General features: G+C 48.5%; 1 protein-coding gene across 5 annotated transcripts; it reads left to right on the top strand.

Moving 5' to 3' along the window:
- Nucleotides 1-506: 506 nt before the first annotated feature.
- On the top strand, nucleotides 507-18,790 carry arfip1 (ADP-ribosylation factor interacting protein 1 (arfaptin 1)). 5 transcript variants are annotated; one of them, XM_048999756.1, is made up of 10 exons: nucleotides 518-868; nucleotides 3,537-3,742; nucleotides 7,732-7,836; nucleotides 10,470-10,581; nucleotides 11,593-11,688; nucleotides 12,463-12,575; nucleotides 14,021-14,242; nucleotides 15,460-15,617; nucleotides 16,311-16,485; nucleotides 17,464-18,790. In XM_048999756.1, the coding sequence occupies exons 2-10, from the start codon at nucleotides 3,539-3,541 to the stop codon at nucleotides 17,617-17,619; spliced, it is 1,341 nt and encodes a 446-aa protein (XP_048855713.1). In that variant the 5' UTR covers nucleotides 518-868; nucleotides 3,537-3,538; the 3' UTR covers nucleotides 17,620-18,790. The 5 variants fall into 5 exon arrangements, with proteins under 5 accessions (XP_048855717.1, XP_048855713.1, XP_048855715.1 ...); XM_048999757.1 differs by lacking the exon at nucleotides 518-868 and adding an exon at nucleotides 1,640-2,059; XM_048999760.1 differs by lacking the exons at nucleotides 16,311-16,485; nucleotides 17,464-18,790 and adding an exon at nucleotides 15,734-16,040 and having other exon boundaries at nucleotides 507-868.
- Nucleotides 18,791-20,600: the final 1,810 nt, after the last annotated feature.

Raw genomic sequence — 20,600 nt, forward strand, 5'->3', positions numbered from 1 at the left:
CAGACTGAACTACAAACACGCATCGTGCTGGCTCGGTCACGTATGAGAACGACGTCATGTTAATCGGTTGCCTCTAAGCGTCTAAACGGCAAACACAGAGCTTTTCCCAATCATACTTGGCAGGCGGTACACAGTTTGTTCTTCTGCCCACACCGGGCGTTCAGAATTACGTAAATGTTCTCGACACAAGAAGCCTTTTCTTTTGTTCCTTTTTCAAAAACCCAAGACTTTTTGCATATACTCCACATTTTCCTCGGCTCTGGTAACGTATGAATCCCCATATATCTGATTAAATGGCGCGATCAATTTCAAACAACTTTGCAGCGCCAAAAGACCGCCTGAACAATGATACGTGACTGCATTTAAAGCAAATATTAGCTGTCACACATTTAGTGATTTCTTTAACACATAAGAACGAATAAGATCAATCAATCCCCGAGTGTTCATCCATAGACAACAGCGCCATCTACCGCCCGCTGGCCGCTCAGTACAGGCTTAAAAACTTTCAACAAGTTTACCGGCAAGTTTGCTTCTGAAACCAAAGCGGGAGCAAAGGCGGTCGTGTTAGCATAGCGGCGAAAATGCAAATAGGAACCACGGCGTGACTAAACCGGTGCAATTGCGCAGAAATTGGGGCATAATAGACTGCCGGATGTTGATGTCCGATCGTGCTCGCGCTTGGAAACCGTCCCCTTCCGGGTCTGAGCGACTCTCGCCGAGCTGTATGTAGGAAACTCAGATGGGCGCCGCGTCGGTGCGGAGTTTAACTTAACACGGGATACGGACAGCAGACAGACGGAGCGTCGACGCCGAAGAGGGGAGAATCAGCGGCACCGGGAAGAGTCAGTGCGCCCATTGACGTTTGCAGGTAATGGGACCGGGGGGATCTGTTGCCTTGGAGCCCGGAGAGGCTCCCCGGTTGTGGGGGAGCGGGATTAGGGCCCCGGGGTTAACTGATCCGCTGTAGCTCACGGTGAATTTGATCACCTCCCCGAATTTAGCAGGTACGGTAAGTTTCTCTGCATATTTCTGTAGGTGGTTGGTTTAACCGTCAGCTGTGGCTACGCGTACATTTGTCATTGTTCTACACGTACACGTACACGGAACCCCAAGGGTCGGGGCGCGCCCACCTTTTATAAAGTTTGGGGGAAGTCAAATGTGCGTAATAACGTTAAGATCGGAAATGCGGGGCTCAGCGGAAACGGACAACAAGTGTCATGGGCGCCTGGGGTTTGGGCAGCCGGGTCTAGAGCAACCCACTGAGCCGGTGGCCCGGCTGGATGTGGAGCAGGAGCGTAGAACCGCCGGTCGTCCCCTCCGTCGGGCCCCCGTTTTGGGCTCGATCACCGAGCTCCCACTACCGTGTACGTGTCGCTGTCAGCTGCTGGGCGGCTTCCTGCTCCGCCCTTAAAGGGGACGAGCGGCGCCCCCCGTGTGTGCCTTCGTGTAGTAAAAACTCCGGTCGATTTCCGTGTACGTCGTTTTTAAGGATTTTTCCGCCAAAAAGTGCAGGGTGGGGTCTGGTACTAAAGTGGCCGGGTAATTTCACTTTTGCGCAGAAACTGACAGTGCCTGGGCTGCCTTTACTCTATAGCTTTAGTTTTTTAATACGATAAAGTATATATATATATTTTTGTCGGCAGTGGATAATGTGTCTGTACAAGCTCCCCCACACGTTTCTGGAGACGAGGACAGACGAGGACACGCAATAGAATGATGCCTCTAAAGAATCTGCAGTGGACAAGTTCTGATCTGCCTCGGAATCTCCACCTCAGTCACCTTGAGGCGTGTGCCTCGAGTTATTAAGTTCCCCCCGAGGCTGACACTTAAACACACCTAAAATATTGCTATATACCTTTTATATATGCACCCATTTATGAGTTTACAACTATACAGTGCACATGTTTGCGTTTTGGAGCTCTTGGATATATCCTAATAATGTTTTGCAGTAAAACACCTTGGAAATTATTAACCAATAAGCTGATTAGCAGAAGTTATATAGCATAATTCAGGGTTGCCAACTGTGGTCAGCATGCCGGGGTGAGATTTTCAGTTCGAGGTAGGTCTGCACACCCATTTACATGTATGTAACAGCTTTCTTACCTTATAAATAGCTTGTAGGTTTGCAAATTACCCTAATGCTTTAAATGTAGCTAATTTTAGGTTTGTAATGGAATGATATAGATTTGCCGTAAGATTTCTTGAGTGAGACTCTGACGGCCTGAGTGACACGTCAGATATGTGAGAGTTGGCAACTCTGAAAATAACACTATTTTTTTATTTAAACCAAAGCACTTTGGTAGAACATCGATGAATGATGTATTTTAACGTAAATGATCTGTACACTCGATGGTAAATAAGAGAAGCTGTTATTTACTTTTTTAATGCAAAGGGCCCCTACATTGCACCCTTTCTTATATCCCTGCCTATTCCCTCTGCCCTCTTGTTCCCTCTTCTGACGTAAATACAAATTTAACGATGTTTGACTTGGTCGGCGGAATTCATGTCACCCAAGTTCCCTTAATTCTGCGGTCTTGCTCAGAGAGGAAATTTTAAAGCGCTCAAAGAGGAACAGATCCTTCGTCAAAAAGTGTATAGAAGCTGCCATTATTTAAGTGCTTTCTAAGAATGTATAGTTCTTTGCCCCATCTTCTGCATTATGTTTGCAGCACCACATGTCTCTGGGTTGGGCCGTCATCTGGACCCCTGGAGGGGGAGCAATATAGGCGCTTTGGCTTCCAGAAAACTCGAGGTCCTGCAGTAGAGCCCAGTACAGTCGCAGCGTTTGTCGGAGAATTGCAACAGACTGATTGCTTTTCATCAGAGGGCGTGGTAGACATTTTTTATGTATTTTTTTTTTAACCACCAAACGTGCCGGAACAGAATCATCTTCAGATCCAAAGATGGAGAGAAGCCCTTCTGTTGATCTCCCGAATACTGTGAAGCTTGCGGCGTTGGGGGTGGAGGGGAGGGTATGAGTTGCTTTCCTGTTACAAATTAAAATATCTGTCTGTCTTTGCCGCAACTTGTGTTACGTTTCCAACACGCTGCAGATCAACAGTATTAAGACTGTTGTTTAGTGTCATTCACACTAATGCCCTTGTTGCAGCACAGGGTTCTCTGTTACCTCTGTGTCATGAATGTTCTGTAGTGTGTGTGTGTGTGTGTGTTTTTCTGGCACTCTGTAACCCCGGGTTTAATGGACATGCAGATGTGCAGGCTGGACATTCACTCAGTTTCTCAGTCACTTTTACCCACATGCAAATAACACACTATTTATGTCACAGTTTGTTTTTAACTGGCTCTGTTCAGGCTTGTTTTTGTGTATAAACCCATTGGTTCAGCCGGGAAATGAAGTTCTATCTTTCTTATCCTCTGTGTATGTTGTTTTTAAGGATTTGTCTGCCAAAAGTGCACTGGGGTTCTTCCTTTCTTTCTTGTATTCACCTCAAATTTGCCCCCCCCCCCCCAGTACAACTCATTCCAGGCAATTATGAAGGACATATTCATAGCCCTCAATGTCTGTCTGTTTCCAGGGATGTCTGAAGTTAGTGTTGGGGCAGAATCTGGGGTCTGCCAAACAGAAGACCCTCAAGGCGGGGATGGCGGCGATGGCCGCTATGTTGAGGATGGTGGTAATGTTCAGAGGTGCTGTGACGGTGTTCAGAAGGATGCCGGTGACGTTCGAGTCGACGATTGCGATTCTCGGAGCGCTAACGAAGACCCTGACTCTGACGCTCAGGTGACGTGCTTGTCCTCGAACACTTTCCTCGAAAATCTGGCCGTCCCTCACTTTTGCACTGAGCGCTGGTTCATGCTGTTTGGCAGCTTCAAAAGAAGATGCGTCTTCCTACAGGCAGTAATCTGATCTGAACCTTTCTGGAAGAGAAACAGTATGAACTACAGCGCAGTGTGATTCCAAGCAAAAATCCATCTTTCCTTTTGTTACGCCCTTTTTCATTCATTCTGTCTTTCAGCTTCTTGTTCTTGGATACTTATGCATCAAAAAAATCATATCTGTGGTGTGGGATCTCCAGATCAGCTGCTTTCATCTTTTGCCTTTTTTGGTCTTTCTGGGCCTCCGTACATCAATGACTCAGTGCTGCTCATAATGCCTGGGAAGCCCCGAGTATCCGAGCTTGATCCGGAGTTTGCCTGTAGCTCTCCTTCTTTGGAAATTCATTTTGGGTGGCAGGGTTTTATCTGGTGACGATGGCCATGTTTTTGTTTTGTTTTTTTTTTGTCGTGTATGTTTGTGTATGTTTGGATGTGTTTGTGTATGTTTGTGTATGTTTGGGTGTGTATTCATTTCATATGGCAGCTCTGTTGTGCATTTCCAGTGGAGCTGGGCTTCACCCATAACTCATACTGTTCTCTCTTCAGTAAAAAGAACTCCATTCAGAAAAATAAACTTTATGGGGAAAGGGGCAGAAAACTGTAAACTGTCAGTTTACTCTGGGCATAAGGGAGTGTGTGAAATTCCTTTGTGTGGCCTTTGAGGGCCCCTGGCTGTGTTGGATTAGATGTGGCTTTGCCGTTGAGTGCCGGTCGTTGGGCGTATCTCGTCATCCTTATTGTTGCTTCTGAATGAAGTCACACAACCTCCCCCCTTTGCTCTTTATTTGCATTGTAACCTTTTTAAAGCCAACGGCTGGCTGTCGTCTGGGTGAAACGCATTTGCCGGTCGCCGCGGCCCAGCGAGAGGAGAATCGGTAACCAGGGGGACGGCGGTAAGAGGATCTGTTGTGTATGTAGACCAGGGCCTGCCGGGTCTCCTGCAGCGGTTGGGTTCTGCGATGACGGCCACTCTTCCGTGCCTTGAACGAGGAAGTGATCGTAAACACGGTGTAATTAACCATGCCTGAGTGTTCGGTCAGATACTGTGCGAAGCTCATCCCTGTGATGCCAGTGGGAACCTTGATCTCTTTCCTCGCCAGCTCCTGCGGTTCTGCTTTCGCAGCCCTGGAGAACTTTTGTCCTGCTCATCAGATCTTCAGCACAGGCCAGCTGGCGATGATGCCACCTCTCAGGTGGCCCTTCACTCGCAGCCCGTCCTGCAGGGGCTCTTGAAGTTCCATGCCAGTTATCACTGGAGTTTTCCCTGCGTTCCCACTGAGGCTGAACAGGGAAGTCCCGATTGACGAGGTCCAAAGATACGCTTACATTTACATTCAACATAATTAGAAGACACTTTTGCGCAAAGCGATGTGTAAGTGAGGCAAATAATAAAATATATTTTAATTTATACAGTGCTTTTTAATGCCAGGCGGCACGAAGTGCTTTATAATATAACAGGCAGGACTAACAGAAGAATAACGTTAGAGGAACAAAATAAGAGACCACATTCCAAGTGAACAGTCAAATAAAATGAAAAGATAAACTATAAAATATAAGAACAAATTAAACGAATCTATAAAACGTTAAAGACTAAATTCAGAAACTACTACGCTTTATAGCCTAAGTTTGTCTTTAAACGAGACTTAAAAATAGTTAGCGAGTAAGCTGATCTAATACTTTGAGGTAAGCTGTTCCAAAGTCCGGGAGCCATCACAGCATATGCATGATCACCTTTGGTTTTATGTCAGGAATTTGGAACGACAAGTAAACCTCGGTCTGATGATCTGAAAGGACTGGCTGTTTGATGGGGGGGAAGCGATTCCGATACAGGGATCTTGATCGTGCAAGGCCTTAAAAGTTAATCAATTTTTAAAATAATTTCTAAATTGAATTGGAAGCCAGTGAGGTGATGCCAAAATTGGCGTAATTTAGTCACGAGCCTTTGATCTCGTAAGTCATGTAGCTGCAGCATTCTGCGCCAACTGCAGTGTAGCGAAATAAGGCGTAATTAAAGCACGAATGATCTGTTCGGTTTCTTCGAAAGACCGTACCACTTTATTTATATGAAGTTCTATGTTTAAACTGGAATTAAAAATTCTAAGTTCCTAGACACTGGCTGAGATTACAATGAAGTTTCAGGTATGAGTGTAAGCAGTATTGGAGCAGGAGCTGCATAATAACTAGTAACAAAGTAAGAACCTAATAAGACTGTTCAGGTGCAGCATAAGAACATTCAGGGAACATAGAGGCATCAGGCTAGTAGAGGAACATGTGCTGTATATATTTTTTTTTACAGATCTGATCCTTTTAAGCAATAATGAACCTGATGTTAAGTTCAGGAAAAATAGTTCAAGAGCAAGTTATTCAGATTGCGAGTATATAAGTGAGCGCATGTGTACTCCTTTGAAGCCAGCTGGCCCTTGGCTGCGTCTCTAACTTGCGTTTAAATTTCGTCCTAAACACTAGCCACTCCCTCTCCTTAATGCTATTAGCATTCGTCCTTAATACCGTGCCGTCTTTCCAAGCTCGTTCCATCTACCCTGCCCCCCACGCCGGTGAGCTTTTCTTGTCTCCCATTACGATTTACATTATTAAACACTTGATAGAGGCTATTGCTGTTGGGGAGAGCATACAATTTTTTTCCTGTAGGGGTCACATTGTTGATTTCTTACCAGTTCGATTACAAGGACAGGCTGTTACCTTTCAGGAGCTTTACAGTTATAAACAGACTGGGCCTTTAATTCCCAAGAGCTTCTCAGCCCGGAATGGCAAACTCGAGGCTTATTGCCTTTCACAACTCCTCTTTCGGGGGCTGATTTAGTTTTCAGGCCTGCTTTGCAATTTGTACTCCAAGTTGACGTCGGGCCCTTCGCAGTCCTCCGTCAGAAATGTCTTTGGTTGTTCTTAGCCAGTGATTCGTCACATAATTGAACCCTCTGACACGTGGGGGGGGGGGGTTTGTTCAGTGAGTTATCGTGCTGGTCTGCGATCTGCCGCCTTCTCCAAGTCAGAACCTCAGCTAGAGCTGTGGGGATCTACATCAGAGTCCTGGTAGCTCCAAGGTCTGCTGTGAGCTCAGGTAGCTGCCCCTTTCTTGGCTATGGGGCCAGGGTGGTATTACCCTTCTGGATCTCGCTTGTGGTAAGGGGGATGGGAGGGGGGACGCCTGTGGCTGACCTGTTAAGACGGGCCGTTTGTTTGGAAGAGTTGCTGTGGGAACATCTACTTCACCCAGACCAGGTCCTTGGGTGATTTCAATTCAGATTCATCTTACCATTGCTGCACATTTAGTTTCGGCCAACCGGAGCGTCCAGCTGGCTCTTTTAGGCCGAGCAGGAACCTGCGTCTATTGGCTAGAGGGGAATTCTGGGTAATGAATAAGTGTCAGCAAATGGGACGATTTATTTCCACTGGGAGCTGAGAGGGATTTTTTTTAGATAACGTTTTTATGGCAACTGCAATGCAATAGGTGGCAGCAAATAATAGCAGTTATGACAATAAATAACTGGCCACTAGGTGGTGGTATATGCCCACAGATAGGTGTAATTAGCAGGGTCCGTTTGTCAGGGTTTGGTGACGGGACAATGTAAAAGTACTGAAGAATACTGCAAGCTGCCTGTATCCTGTAATATAAGCCGTGAGGTCTTCTGTGAGCAGTATGTAGATCGTATGGTTTGGAAATGCCTCGTTTCTGTTGCAGAGGAGCCCAGAGTTATCCTGGACCTTTGGTTGCAGCGTATACATGCATAACATGTCCGCCCCAAACACGGCGCCACGTAGGCGTGATCGGAGAAGGAGAGAATCCTGAGGATTGCTCAGGTGAGGACGTAGGGGGCAGGTTTGAAAAATAAGACTAACTCCCCCCCCCCCCCCCCCCCCCCATGTCTTATAAAGGAGAGACGTGTCATGGCTGAAGAGCCTCCCAGAAGCACAGCGGCTGAGATCCCAGTGACCAGCAATGGAGACGCTGAGGACGGACATGATGACGTCTTCCAGAGGGTAAGCCCTGCAGCAGCCTGGTCCTTCCTTCTCCGAGGGGGGGGGGGCGGGGGGTGCATTCTAGTAACAGCTTTACTACAGTGATTAAGGGTGAAATTCTTTTGTCCTGGGCCAGCTAGTCCCATAGTCCCATCTGCTCCAGGAGGCCATCTAGTGCTGCTTCCCTCCGATCTCCTCGAGATCCACCTCTATCCCACCGGTATTCCGGCCAAACTGGCGTTTGTGTTAGAGTGGTACTGTAGCGTTATCTGGTTCCAAGGTCCATTTTCCTCTTGTCATGCCAGTTAGTTTTCACTGGTTTGGAAGGCTGACCAGTTGGACAATAGGGCCTAGATTCTGAATGTAATCCAATACCGTAAGTGATGATGTCACAGGAAGGTCATCTAATCGGCTCTTTGTTTGATTTATTATTGTTAAATAAATGGCACATGATTTTATAACTAAAAATAAGTTGCGTACTTTCAGGGCTATTTGGAGGCCTAACTGTAGGGGGCAGCGTGTGGCTGAGAGGGGCTAAGCCACCGTGCCTGTGATCGGAAGGTCTCTGGTTCGAGCCCCGCTTCAGCAGAATAGTCGCATGTCTGCGGGCAGTTGAGCAAAGCCCTTCACTGCCAGGTTTGCTCTCCTCTGTGTGTGTCATGGAGAGCGAGATGGGGTTGGCGAAAAGAGGATCAATAAAGTGTCTTTATTATTGTTCTTATCATTTTTATTATTATTATTATTATGAACTGCAGAGATGCTGTATGGAGCAAACAGAGATAAGAGGAGCACATGCATGCCGGTATGAATCATGGGCATCTTGTCCATTCTGTTTGAGACCTGAGCACCAGACCAACACTGCTGTGATGTGTTCAGTGTCTCCACCGCTCTCTTAATTCCCTCCCCTGGGATGGTTTGATAATGGGGGTGATTACAGGCTCTACCAGGCCTGTATAATTCGGTGCAATTAAAATCTAGCTATGAGTAACCTGGCTTCCAAGAAGGGCTTTTTTCAGCCACCACCACCACCCCCCCCCCCCCTCAGCAGGCAGAGCTGAGAGAGCTGACTTCACTGTCCCGATTCTGTGAGCCAGTTGGCAGGGGCCTGGAAGGAAATTGCCTTAACTAATTTCTGATTGGCTGCGATGCTACAGATCACATGGTATTTGGTTCAGGAAGAGAGGGAGATGTGCCGCATGGGGCCTCTCCATAGTTCCCCATGTCTTTTGGGTTGCTGAAGCATGTTGGATCCGGCCAATAAGAATCAAATATGGCTGTGAGGTCATTGCCGTATCAAAGGTGTAGTGCTGAGCTCATTGGAATCTCTGTATGTCGCTCGATGCCGTCAGCCGGATTCCGTGACGTGGGCAACGAGGCGTACGTTTGTCGCTAAGCGTTGCTTAGAAGCATCCCCACTGTTGATACGTAAATTCTGTGCGTTGTATCGCTGGGTGTTTGTTTCACGATGCCTGGGTCACATGAGTCACATGGGTCCCTGGGGGGCAGAGCCTTCTTGAGCATCCCCCCCCGGCAATAGGCTCAATGAGCAAAACACCCGTCATAATATTTTTCCCACCCTGATCATTACCGAAGAAATGGAATAATTAACAGGAAAAAAAAACACAATTATGTGTACCGCCAAGGAGAGACAGGAGACGGCGGCTTTAGCGGTCTTACCGTTCGTCGGTCCAATTACTGCGTTAATTAGCATCCTGGGAATAGATGCGAGGAGGGTTACGTTGTCCCTGTTTTGGGATTTTCCGGCGTGAGCAGGAGCCGGGAGGTGTTATTGCGCTTGATTAATAAGTAAGAAGAACGGTAACCCTCATCTTTGGTTTCCACGTGATAGGGTCCTCTGTGGGAGCAGCCCCTTGGGTCGAGGTGATTTCTGGGTTTTCTGCAAGGCCCAGGTGGAGATGGAAAGAGGGGAGGTCTCTACAGGAGTTTCCACGGTTACGGCATCCTGCGGCGCGGTGGCGTGGTAACAGGAGACGCCTCTCGTGCCGTGTAATGGATCTCCCTTTTTCACATATGTCTGTGGATAGCGGAAGGGAGTAAGGTTTGCGGTTTAGAGTGGCTTCGGGTGCCATATTTGTGATAGGTTGCAGGTTCGAATCCCTGGGGTCAGTTGAGTGATTTCACCGTTGGACCCATGAGCGAGGCCTTTACACCAACGGACCCCATTTTATCAAAAAACAGAAGTCACTTTGGATAGAACCATCCAGCAAATGAATGTGTAAATAGTACAGACAGATGTGAAATCCAGTGTTTGGTGCTGCTGCTGGCTCTCTGGGGACTGGAGTGACGTGACAGAGTCTGGTACGTGTATTGAGCGATGACCTGTCGCCAGGAGTCTGTTTCCTGCGATTTAGCTCCACTGTTTCCTGGTCTGTTTTGCAGACCTCTGCGTGCCCTAGGGACTCGTCCATCTCGCGGCAGGTTCACGGGGGGAGATTGTGATTGTGATTGAAAAGGGTCTGCAATAATGTTTGTTTGGAAGGGGATCAATGCGCATCTGCTTGACAAGGGGGGGGGTTTCCGAATCCCCTGTTTGGGTCTCCTTGGGGCAGGCTAAGGCACCGGCTCGTGAGAAGTGCCCCCCCTGCCTGTTGGTATCTCCCTAACCCTCTTATCTGCCTGTTTTCATCCTGCAGGACCCGTCCCACGGGATGCCCAGAACCTTGAACATGCCCGAAACGCGGCTCGCACCCATCAGCTACAGCCCCTCCGTAGAGGAGGGCATCATCGAGGCAGGCCCGTACAAAGGTATGCAGTCGCCATCGCTTCCTGTCTGGAGAGCCGCGCCGATGTCAGAAATTCGCTTGACTGAATCATCAGCGTCGGTCACCAGAGCCCTGCCTGTGAATGCAGACCCTCCCCCGCCTCGTACCCGGGTCCATCCCTCTCGCGCAGACCTCCCCTCGACCTTTCCTGCCTCTCCTTTCATCAGGGCTCAGATACATCACAGACCCAGCAATCTGACAACAGTGGGGGTCGGGTAGGAATGGAGGGGGGGGGTGCTCTTCACTGCTATCCCATAATGCCTCTCTGCTTTCATTTGTTCAATGCACTGTAGACTTTCTAGATCCCATTTTTAGCCATTACTCTCATGCTGGACTAGATTCCGGGTGTGAATCTACTGCATTCACTCAAGCAGAAAATAGATATGTACTATTTCCTCAAAGCCAAAACTACTTATTTAAATTTAAAAAGAAGGAACGGTATATATTGCTGATGCATTAATGTGTTGAACAATCGTGTTTCTCTGCACTCACTGTGACATCATCACAGCACCCGTTGACTGACAGCAGAATTAGAGTGCGGCGTGCATGGGAATCGGAGCCTGTGATTGGCCGCCAGTGTTCACGCGGTAACGGGGACCTTGCTGCCCGGTGGCCTAGTTCTGAGTGTGTCAGGCCAGGAGATTTCTACAGGGCTTAGCTTTGGAGCGTTTCCCAGTAGCTCCTGCCAGCGTAGAGGTGCAGGTGTGTTTTACTGACTGATCATTTTACTGCCCCTATTATCTAGCTTGGTTTCGGTTTCAGATAGAGCCAACCCCCCCCAGGCATTGAAGCTCGTTGGGCTCGATATGCTCTAGCAGCTTGCCTCCTGTGCGGGGAGACTCCGCCTCCCTGTAGGAGACTCCGCCTCCCCGTAGGAGACTCCGCCCCCCTCCCCTGCATTCCCTGCTGTCACTGTCCCGGCTCCCCAGAGAGGTGCTGTCATTTGGGTGTAGGTGGGCGGAGTCTCACTAACCCCCACCTGGACTGTTTCCAGGGTCGGTGAGCCAACCGTCCAGCCCGGTGGTGTACCCCAGCACGGCCGCGGCCAGCAGGCTGGCTCGCTGTTCCAGCGACAGCCAGGCCGAGCCAGGTACCGGCCCCGCGGCTCTCTCACAAACGGCCGCTCCACTGAGTCTTGGCCGTACTAACAAGTGACTCTCAGATCTGATGCCTCGCCTGCAGCTCCTTTGCTCTGCAAATCACTTCCAGATCAATCTTTCTTCATTTCGCCCCCTGCCGTTTGTGACCCCCACCCCCCCAGTAACCTGTTATTGGGTCGCCCCGGAGGACGTGCCATTGGAATTAACCTTCCCAACTGATAAGCCATTGCCTCTTAGGTCTGCTTGTTGCCTGTGGGTGTTTCTCTTGTTGTCCTGAGGTGGCGCTGTAGAGCACAGCATGTCTCCATAGATGTCTGACCAACAGCCGTCTCTCTCCATTTCTCTCTGGGGCTTTGGGGTTATGGTGCTTCTGATGCTTAATTACTGCCTGAAACACCTGAAAATGTTCTTTTTAACTCTTATTGTCTTTAAATTGTATGTTTGTGCAGGTTTGTTGGGTGTCTGTGTGTATGTGTCCGGTCTGTGTGCGTGTGCGTGTTCCTCCTCCTCCTCCTCCTCCTCCTCCTCCTCCTCCTCCTCCTCCTTCCCCAGTGGTTCCTTTAGCAAACAATCTGCTCCCCTTCGAGCCACAGTAATAACCAGCCATCGATTTCACTTCCCCGCTGGCGGCTTAAGCGAGACGCCGTTTCGCTGCCGGAGCGACGGTGTCCCCCCCCGCTTCTTAAAGGGCCGGCGCGGAGCTTGGGTCTCTGCGCCGGCCCTTTTAAGGACGCGCAGCTGAACCGCATGCGTTGTCGCCGCAGGCGTGCTGAGGCCGCAGCCCACCAGCGGCCCTGTGGTGCTGACGGATGACCTGAGGAACCCCGCCATGGAGAAGCTGGATTTGGTCAGGAAGTGGAGCATCAACACCTACAAAGTAGGTGACTTCCTTCCCCGAGCCATCCCCGGGGGGGGGGGGGGGAGGCGTCACACACTGGCCATCCTCGTCACATCCTCAAATAGGCCCCCCCTCCCCCGCTCATATCGCCCATTAGCTAATCAGAGCAAGAAAAGATTCAGACTTGATATTAAAAAAAAAAAAAAAAAAGGTTTGGTCAGCTCCACTCGTATATCGTTTTTTTCTTTTTTGATAACTTGTCATTTATATGTAATCTTTATCAGAATGATTTATACAGTGTGCAGTATTAGTAATTTAATAGTCATTTTTGACTTTAAGCATCTCTGTGTGTTTTATTTTGTATTGTCATCCCCTTGGTACAACAGCAGTGTCTGGCCTGGGATTTAGGACTAGAGCTTCCCTGTGAAGGATCCCAAATGTGGCTGTAAATCCCCCCCACCCCTGAGTGTTAGATGGGGAGTTCCTCACTCCATTCGAACGAATGCGTCTGTCTCTCCGTCTCCGTGTCTGTCCCCGTTGTACCAAACTGATCCAGTCTGAAGCTTAAACGTGCCCCTATCTGCACACTCATACAGGCGAAGTGCTGGTGTCCCGTGAATTTGCACATAATGCGAGCCTCCTACTTCTCTTACAGCCTGTGCTGTACGAGCGTGACTCTCGGCGTTAGTTCCTGGTAGCTTGTAAAAGGAAACAGTTTTAACAGTTAGGGAAATGGCCAGGGAGCTTCTGCAGAGAAGCGCAAACTACGGTAAACAAAATGCAAAATGTTTCAGCAGGTCTACAGTGCCGTTAATGAAAGTGGTGTGTCTCCGTGGAGATGGGGTAGGTATCGCAAAAGCAGCAAAGCGTGGATGAATCGGTCCTTAACCCCCCCCCGGATCGTTAAGTGCAATACAGTGGGAACACATTCACGGTAGCGATCGTTAAGCTGCTCTTGACCCAAAAAAACGCAAAGTCAGGAAAATGGTTTAGTAGGTGGGATCACTGACAGTGGCTGCCTGCTTCAGTTCCACTTAGAGAATCGGGACGTAATCCATCAGCGGCGTGATCAGCGTGACCCACAAGCATGCACAAGCAAGTTCTAAATCTCTGAGGTACAGCGGTGTTGCACGGTTCCTCTGCCCCCTTCATGCAGATAATGATCATTACATTAATGATCATTTATTTGTTGCATGTCTGATGAGTCCATCCATCTTCTGAATGCCTTTTCTGGTCAGAGTTGGACCTAGAGGCCTGGTGCATAGGAGCGCACGGCTGGGGACACCCTGGATGGGATGCCAGTCCATCACAGGGCGTCTGATAAATTTATGAACAGATACTGAAACCAACAACCTCCTGGATTCAGTTCTGGCTCCTTAGCTCTCTGCCAACCCTCAGGTCATATAGCTTAAGAAGAATTCAGTCTGCATGGATGAATGGATGGGACGGGAAGCTGTGTTCTAATTCCTCCCCCTTTCCCACAGTGCACCAGGCAGATCCTGTCAGAGAAACTGGGCCGGGGCTCCCGCACGGTGGACCTGGAGCTGGAGGCCCAGATCGACGTGCTGCGTGACAACAAGCGCAAGTATGAGCACGTGGTGAAGCTGGCGCAGACACTGTCCTTGCAGCTGGGACTCATGATCCAGACGCAGCGGCAGCTGGGCGACGCCTTTGCTGACCTCAGCCTCAAGTCCCCTGAGCTGCATGTAGGTCCCCCGCCTGCTGTGACCAGAGTCTCCCTCTCAGCGAGGATGCCTTTCTCTTCTGCTCTCTCCCTCTTTCCCCCTCTACTGCTCTCTCTTTTTCTCTGCTGCTCTTTCTTTCTCTGCTGCTCTCTTTCTTTCTCTGCTGCTCTCTTTCTTTCTCTGCTGCTCTCTTTCTTTCTCTGCTGCTCTCTTTCTTTCTCTGCTGCTCTCTTTCTTTCTCTCCAGCTCTCTCTGTTTCTCTCCAGCTCTCTCTTTCTCTCTCTGTTCTTTCTCTCCCTGCTGCTCAATCTCCGTCTGCTCTCTCTTTCTCTCTACTGCTCTCTCCGCTATGACAACTCCTGCTATCAGATGACCCTCTTTGTGGTCTGGCTGCTATGACTTTGTAGTATAATGCAAGCCTATACCTGCCAGCTGTGCTCCTGCGATAATCGCATTGTTAACATGCATCACGGGCACAGATTCCTTTGCCCTGCAGTCAGTGTTTCTTCTAAGGTTTTCATTCCTCCATGGTGGCTGACACAGCACATATCACTGGGGTTTTGATTGAAGCTGTAAGTCGTATTTTGAAAGATATCTTTAAATGGCATAAAGTATGATGTGCTGTGATTGGCCGGGGGCTGCATTGATGTCTTTTTATTGCATGGGGATTATGTCGCATTCTTTTTGTACCCAATGCAATGAAAATAATATATCTTTGTCTGCCTGGGGGTGTCACCAGTGGGATCTCCTTTGGGGTTTCTAGTGGTAGTTTTGTCTGTGGAGTGGTCCAGCGATGGCCCTCTTGGAAGTTACTGACTGGCAGTTTGGATCAGTCTGAATATGCTTTGCCCAAGATTGACCTCAAAGACTTGGGATACTTGCCTTTGTCCCTCTACGTGGGAATGGGTCACCCCATCCTCTGTGGACATCTATGCTTAGTTTATTCAATGGTGATTTCCCTACTGAAAAACAATCGTGATATATCTCATTTTGAAAATGTGTTGTTCGTTCACTGTAATTCTTTTGTACATCCGGTGAACAGCAATGATTTCCCGCGGTGTGAAATTGCACGAATTTTGTGATCCTTTGCACTCACCTTCCTTGGCAGAGAGATGAGATTCTTGATTTAAAAATCCAAAAGCCTCCACGTCACCTTTTTTTTTTTTATATGCCTAAGACACTCACCTTTTGACAAACGTAAATGATCGTACGTTATGCCATTTTGCTTCCCCTTTTAGGAGGAGTTTGCCTTCAATGCCGACACCCAAAAACTCTTGTCCAAAAACGGGGACACTCTTCTAGGAGCGATTAACTTCTTCATCGCCAGTGTGAAGACGCTGGTGGACAAGACCATCGAAGACACCATGGTCAACATCAAGCAGTACGAGACGGCCAGGTCAGGCGCCCTTTCCGACGGCTTCTGGCAGGTCACTTCAATCACGTCCCCTTTGTCACAGCCTTCCTGTGTTGGCTCTTACTCATAGGTGTCCCCAATATTTGACTCCCGTTTAGGACCTGGGGTGAATCTCAATGCCAGGAATGCAAAGATCGTACATGTGGTCTTGGCAACACCGGTCTGGCTATCTTGCTTCCCAAGGACGAACTTGGACTGCAATGAATCATGGGATTGGCTTCGTTCAGTGATGATAAAACCGTACCTTTGATATTTAGTGCAGGGCAGGAATGAAATATGGGGCCTTTTACTGTCCTCTGTGCTTCTGTTCTTAGAATTGGAACTGGTCTACAGCAGTGGAAGATGCCGCAAAATGGGTAAACGAGAACACAAGTATGGTCAAGTACGCATATTGAGATTCACCCCTGGTCAAGTAGCCAGACCAGGTATATGGTTTTCTATTGTGAAATGTCTGTGTGGTTCAATTGATTATTGAGGATGACTTTTAATTAAGCTGTAGAGAGACGAATGAGCAGGGAAATATCCAAAAAGCCATTACTGTGATACTCTCTTGGCATTTGGACCTGGACTGGTCCCAAGAAGCCGGCTTTGACAGGTAGAGGATTAGTGTAGCGTGCTCCCTGGACTTTGAGGAGCTGCACTCGCATGACAGCAGAACTGCCCCCCCCCCCACAGGGTGGAGTACGACGCGTACCGCACCGACCTGGAGGAGCTGAACATGGGCCCCCGTGATGCCAACACACTGCCTAGGATCGAGCAGTCGCAGCAGCAGTTCCAGCTCCACAGGGAGAAGTACGAGAAGATGCGGCAGGACGTTGCCGTCAAGCTGAAGTTCCTGGAGGAGAACAAGGTGAGAAGGCCACTGCTGGCCTTGCGGGCTGTTCACAGAGCATGGCTGCAGCTAGACCCCTTTGACTGGGGCACGTGCACCACTATTTATCTGCTGTGCACCAGTAAAATCTCACGTTCGAGTTTTAACAAGCTCCTATAGTCTTATTTGGCAGTGGATTAATTTAGATTGGTAATAACGGGAAAGAATGGATATTTTTCTAATCCACCAAAATAAAAACTGAGGAATGATAACACAGTGTTAGCAGATAGAGTTTTTAAATAAAACCAATGCCCTTTGACTGTTATGTGATAATACAGTAGTATAGCACATTACATATATTCAGTAGGCATTCAAGAAAAACATGGTGTGATTTGAGCAATGGGGGGCCCTGTGTCCCTGTAAGAGCGATGGGGGGGGGGGGGGGGCTGTATCCCTGTAAGAGCGATGGGGGGGGGGGACTGTGATTCTTGCTCTGCAAATTTAGCAGGATGGTGCCAGAGAAGGAGGTATACCCAGTCGCGCCTCCAGGTATATACCCAGTCGCGCCTCCAGGTATATACCCAGTCGCGCCTCCAGGTATATACCCAGTCGCGCCTCCAGGTATATACCCAGTCGCGCCTCCAGGTATATACCCAGTCGCGCCTCCAGGTATATACCCAGTCGCGCCTCCAGGTATATACCCAGTCGCGCCTCCAGGTATATACCCAGTCGCGCCTCCAGGTATATACCCAGTCGCGGCTCGAGTATCGGCGTGATCCAGAGATGGCATATTCACTTTGACGGTTCTTTTTTTTTTTTATGTTGCAAAACATCTTGCTTTGTAAACAGGTGAACAGTCGCTGTTTTGCATGAAATGGTTCTAAAGCCATCTTAGATCTGTGAGATCTCTTACCTTCACGCTGAAATCAGATCCTGGTGTGGCATGAACAGCAAATCAGTAGGTATTTGTGGGGACTTCAGTCTGACGTTCCTTGGCACCTCACTCCCACCCCCCAGGTGAAAGTCCTGCACAACCAGCTGATCCTCTTCCACAACGCCATCGCTGCCTACTATGCCGGCAACCAGCAGCAGCTGGAGCAGACGCTCAAACAGTTCCACATCAAGTTGAAACTTCCCGGTGGGGACTCCCCATCCTGGCTCGAGGAAAACTAACACCTCCAGCCCCGCCCTCCCCAGCCGTCTGCAATTCTCTGGTACGGAGGCTGTTACCGGGGAGCCACCGTGGCGATCTTCGCTCCGGGCCGCACCGCCCCGCGAGATCCGTCACAAGAACCAGGGAACCTGCAGAGGCAAAGGAAATATTTATGAAACACTTAGTCCTGTCCTATATCTAGAGTTTTAAGTTTTGTACTATCATGGTCGAGATCCTATCGAAGGGGTTGTTCAGGTCTGTGGTGGAGAAATGCCAGTGTTTAGAGTGATGCACTACTGGGTGTGGGGGGGGAGATGTTGTCCTACTGGATCAGCCTAGGGCAGTGTCTGAATGCAGTGACGGGCTGGGGGGGGGGCGCTTTGAGTCAATCTTCCTCTGATAAGATCCGATCGTCACTCTATCTGTCTTTATGATTCTGCCTTCTTTCATTGAGGGATTCCTATGACTTGTCCAAACAGAATTTCTTTTTTTGTAATTCCTAAGACCTGCAGACCAGCCTTAACGTTCCACGTCATGTGCCTTTTTAAGAGATCGATCTTCTCGCACGCCGCCAGAATGTTCCCCTCCGCCGGCGGCGGCGAATGGACCAAATAAATAAACGAGTACCAGCATATAGCATAAAGTCGGTTTCCTTCCAGTGTGTCTTTAGCAACCTCTAAAAAAAAAAATAACCACTCCAATTCCGCGATTATTATATTGTATCCAATCTAATAAGCTTTGATATTCCACGTAAACCAAATGGAGCTGAAATGAAAACTGTGTCTGTATCTGAGAGAGACCAGCATCGCACCCTGGTCTGCTGATATTCTCAGTCTTGCGTTTGGTTTTGATTTTTGTCTTTATTTTTTATAAAGAGGAACAGGTTTCATTTCTCTAGTGTTGGTGACTGTATTTTAGAGCAGTATGTGAGGAACATTGGAGCCCTTGGATATTTGACCTTGTGTTTACTGACAGAACTATATAAATATAGATATATATTTGTAATTTTCTATATTTACCTTGGATATGCACACATTTGGTCTTGGGCTTTTAATATTTCTTGCCAGAAGACATGGCTAAGTCACGCTCTAATGGTGATATCTGCGGCGTTAAGGTGTTGAGTGGAATGGGTTCTGAAATGTCGTGTAAAATCTTGAAAAACCAAACTAATTAAATTGGCGTTTTTCTTCACATTCGCTGTGGTTCGTTCTTTGGGGGGGGTAATGCTCATCTACTCAATCACGCTGTCCTGTCTGGGTGATAATTGGTGTCCATAGTCTGTAGCTCTTGGAAGCTCTGAGATTCAGGTTTGTCTTCACATTTAACACCGATATCTATTTAATCCAGAGCGACATTTTTGAGACTGCAGGGTGAAACAATCTCTGGGGCAATTGGGCGTTAAGGGCCGTTCTTGGGCACCGCTACAGTAAAATCACTCTGAACACCACCCTCACCTGCTGAACACCACACCACCCCATCTTAAATGATGCTGGAGGGGGCTGTCCCAGTGGGAGGAGTCAAAGCTTCATGTCTTCCCAGCGGAAAAGGTGGTAACTCTCTAAACTATCATTAGCTCTGATTAGGGGGTTGTGGGGGGGGGGGCATGGTTTGTGGGGTGGAAAACGACAGCTTATTCTTTGTTGTGGCTCAAGGCTTTGTGTTTGGGTAACCTGAGCGGTGCATTCTGGGTATGACAGGAGTACGGCATGCATGTGCTTATAAATTATTAACACCCCACAATCAGTTTGAACAGCACAGCCATTCATCACAATGCCCCACCCCCCCCCCCCCATCCCTTCATGCTGTAAAAATGAAATACGTTTCACAGTGTTACTACTCTCATCATAAATGACAAAGGTAAGGAATCTTCTGACAGTTATTGGTTAGGAATGGGGGGAAAAAAATGGGATGACCAAAGTAATTAATGCTGACTGACAGCACGAGGAGAGTTATTGTAACAAATATCACAGAGAGGGGAGTGGGGGGTGTTTTTCACCCCTTAGCAGCTGGGTTGGGAAAGGGGACAACACGGGCGTTTCCTGCCGGTGAGGACGCAGGACAAGAGCCGAGGTGACGTCCTTTCGTTCGTGTCACCAAAGAATCATTCGCTTAATCCAGGCAATTCCGGATGATGTCATAATGCTGTGATTCCTGCCTGCTCCTTCACGCTGTTTGGTGCCTGTACCATTATCTTATCTAATGACAGATCTGTCCAACCCTATCGACTGTCCCACTACTGCAGCATTTCCAGGTGCTGTTACAGTCCTGTTCCGGGAACCATTTTGGGGGGGGGGGGGGTCAACTGCATATGCCTGGAATTGTAATGAGTTGTTTATCCTCTACTGTCACCGACCTCCGGGAACCAGAGCGCAGAGGACAGGACCAGAAGGTGGGTACAGCTCTCCCGCGCCCCCCCCCCCGACACTGCAGTGCGGGGGATTTTGAAAGTAAATTTTGCTGAAGGGCCCCCTCTGTAAACAGGGCAAGTGCTAAAACACCCGTTGCCACCACCACCCCCCCCCGGTACATGTGCCTGGTGGTTACGTAGCTTTACGTAGCTTAGCTGCTAAATTGTCTTCATGACAGGAATCATGTCTGATGGGTAAATATGGTGCTTGGAGTCCTGGATCGCAGGGCCGTTCCGGGATGCCTTTCCCAAAATCTCCTTTTAGCGGATTATATCGTCAAACCCATTGAGTTGCATGGGTCCATATAGTTAGCAGCTATGGTTATTACAGAACTTGGAACGCTTTTAATATATATTTATAAATGAACTGAGATTCAAATGTTATCCAGGTCAAAGTGACTTCACATGAAGACACTTTGAATCTTCTTTCTGAGGCAGGTCCAGTCATCAAGTGCAGTGCTCTATAAGCAGTTTAAGCACACTGGATTTAAGTTAATTTTTATTTCTCCCTGCTTTATTTCATCCCATTTCCTGCTGCATAGGTTTCGGCGCACTTCCCACCCTGCTGTTGCGTAACTTCCCTCAGCCAGTGAA

This window comes from Brienomyrus brachyistius, unplaced genomic scaffold (genome assembly GCF_023856365.1).
Source record: "Brienomyrus brachyistius isolate T26 unplaced genomic scaffold, BBRACH_0.4 scaffold47, whole genome shotgun sequence".
In the NCBI taxonomy this organism is placed as follows: domain Eukaryota; kingdom Metazoa; phylum Chordata; class Actinopteri; order Osteoglossiformes; family Mormyridae; genus Brienomyrus; species Brienomyrus brachyistius.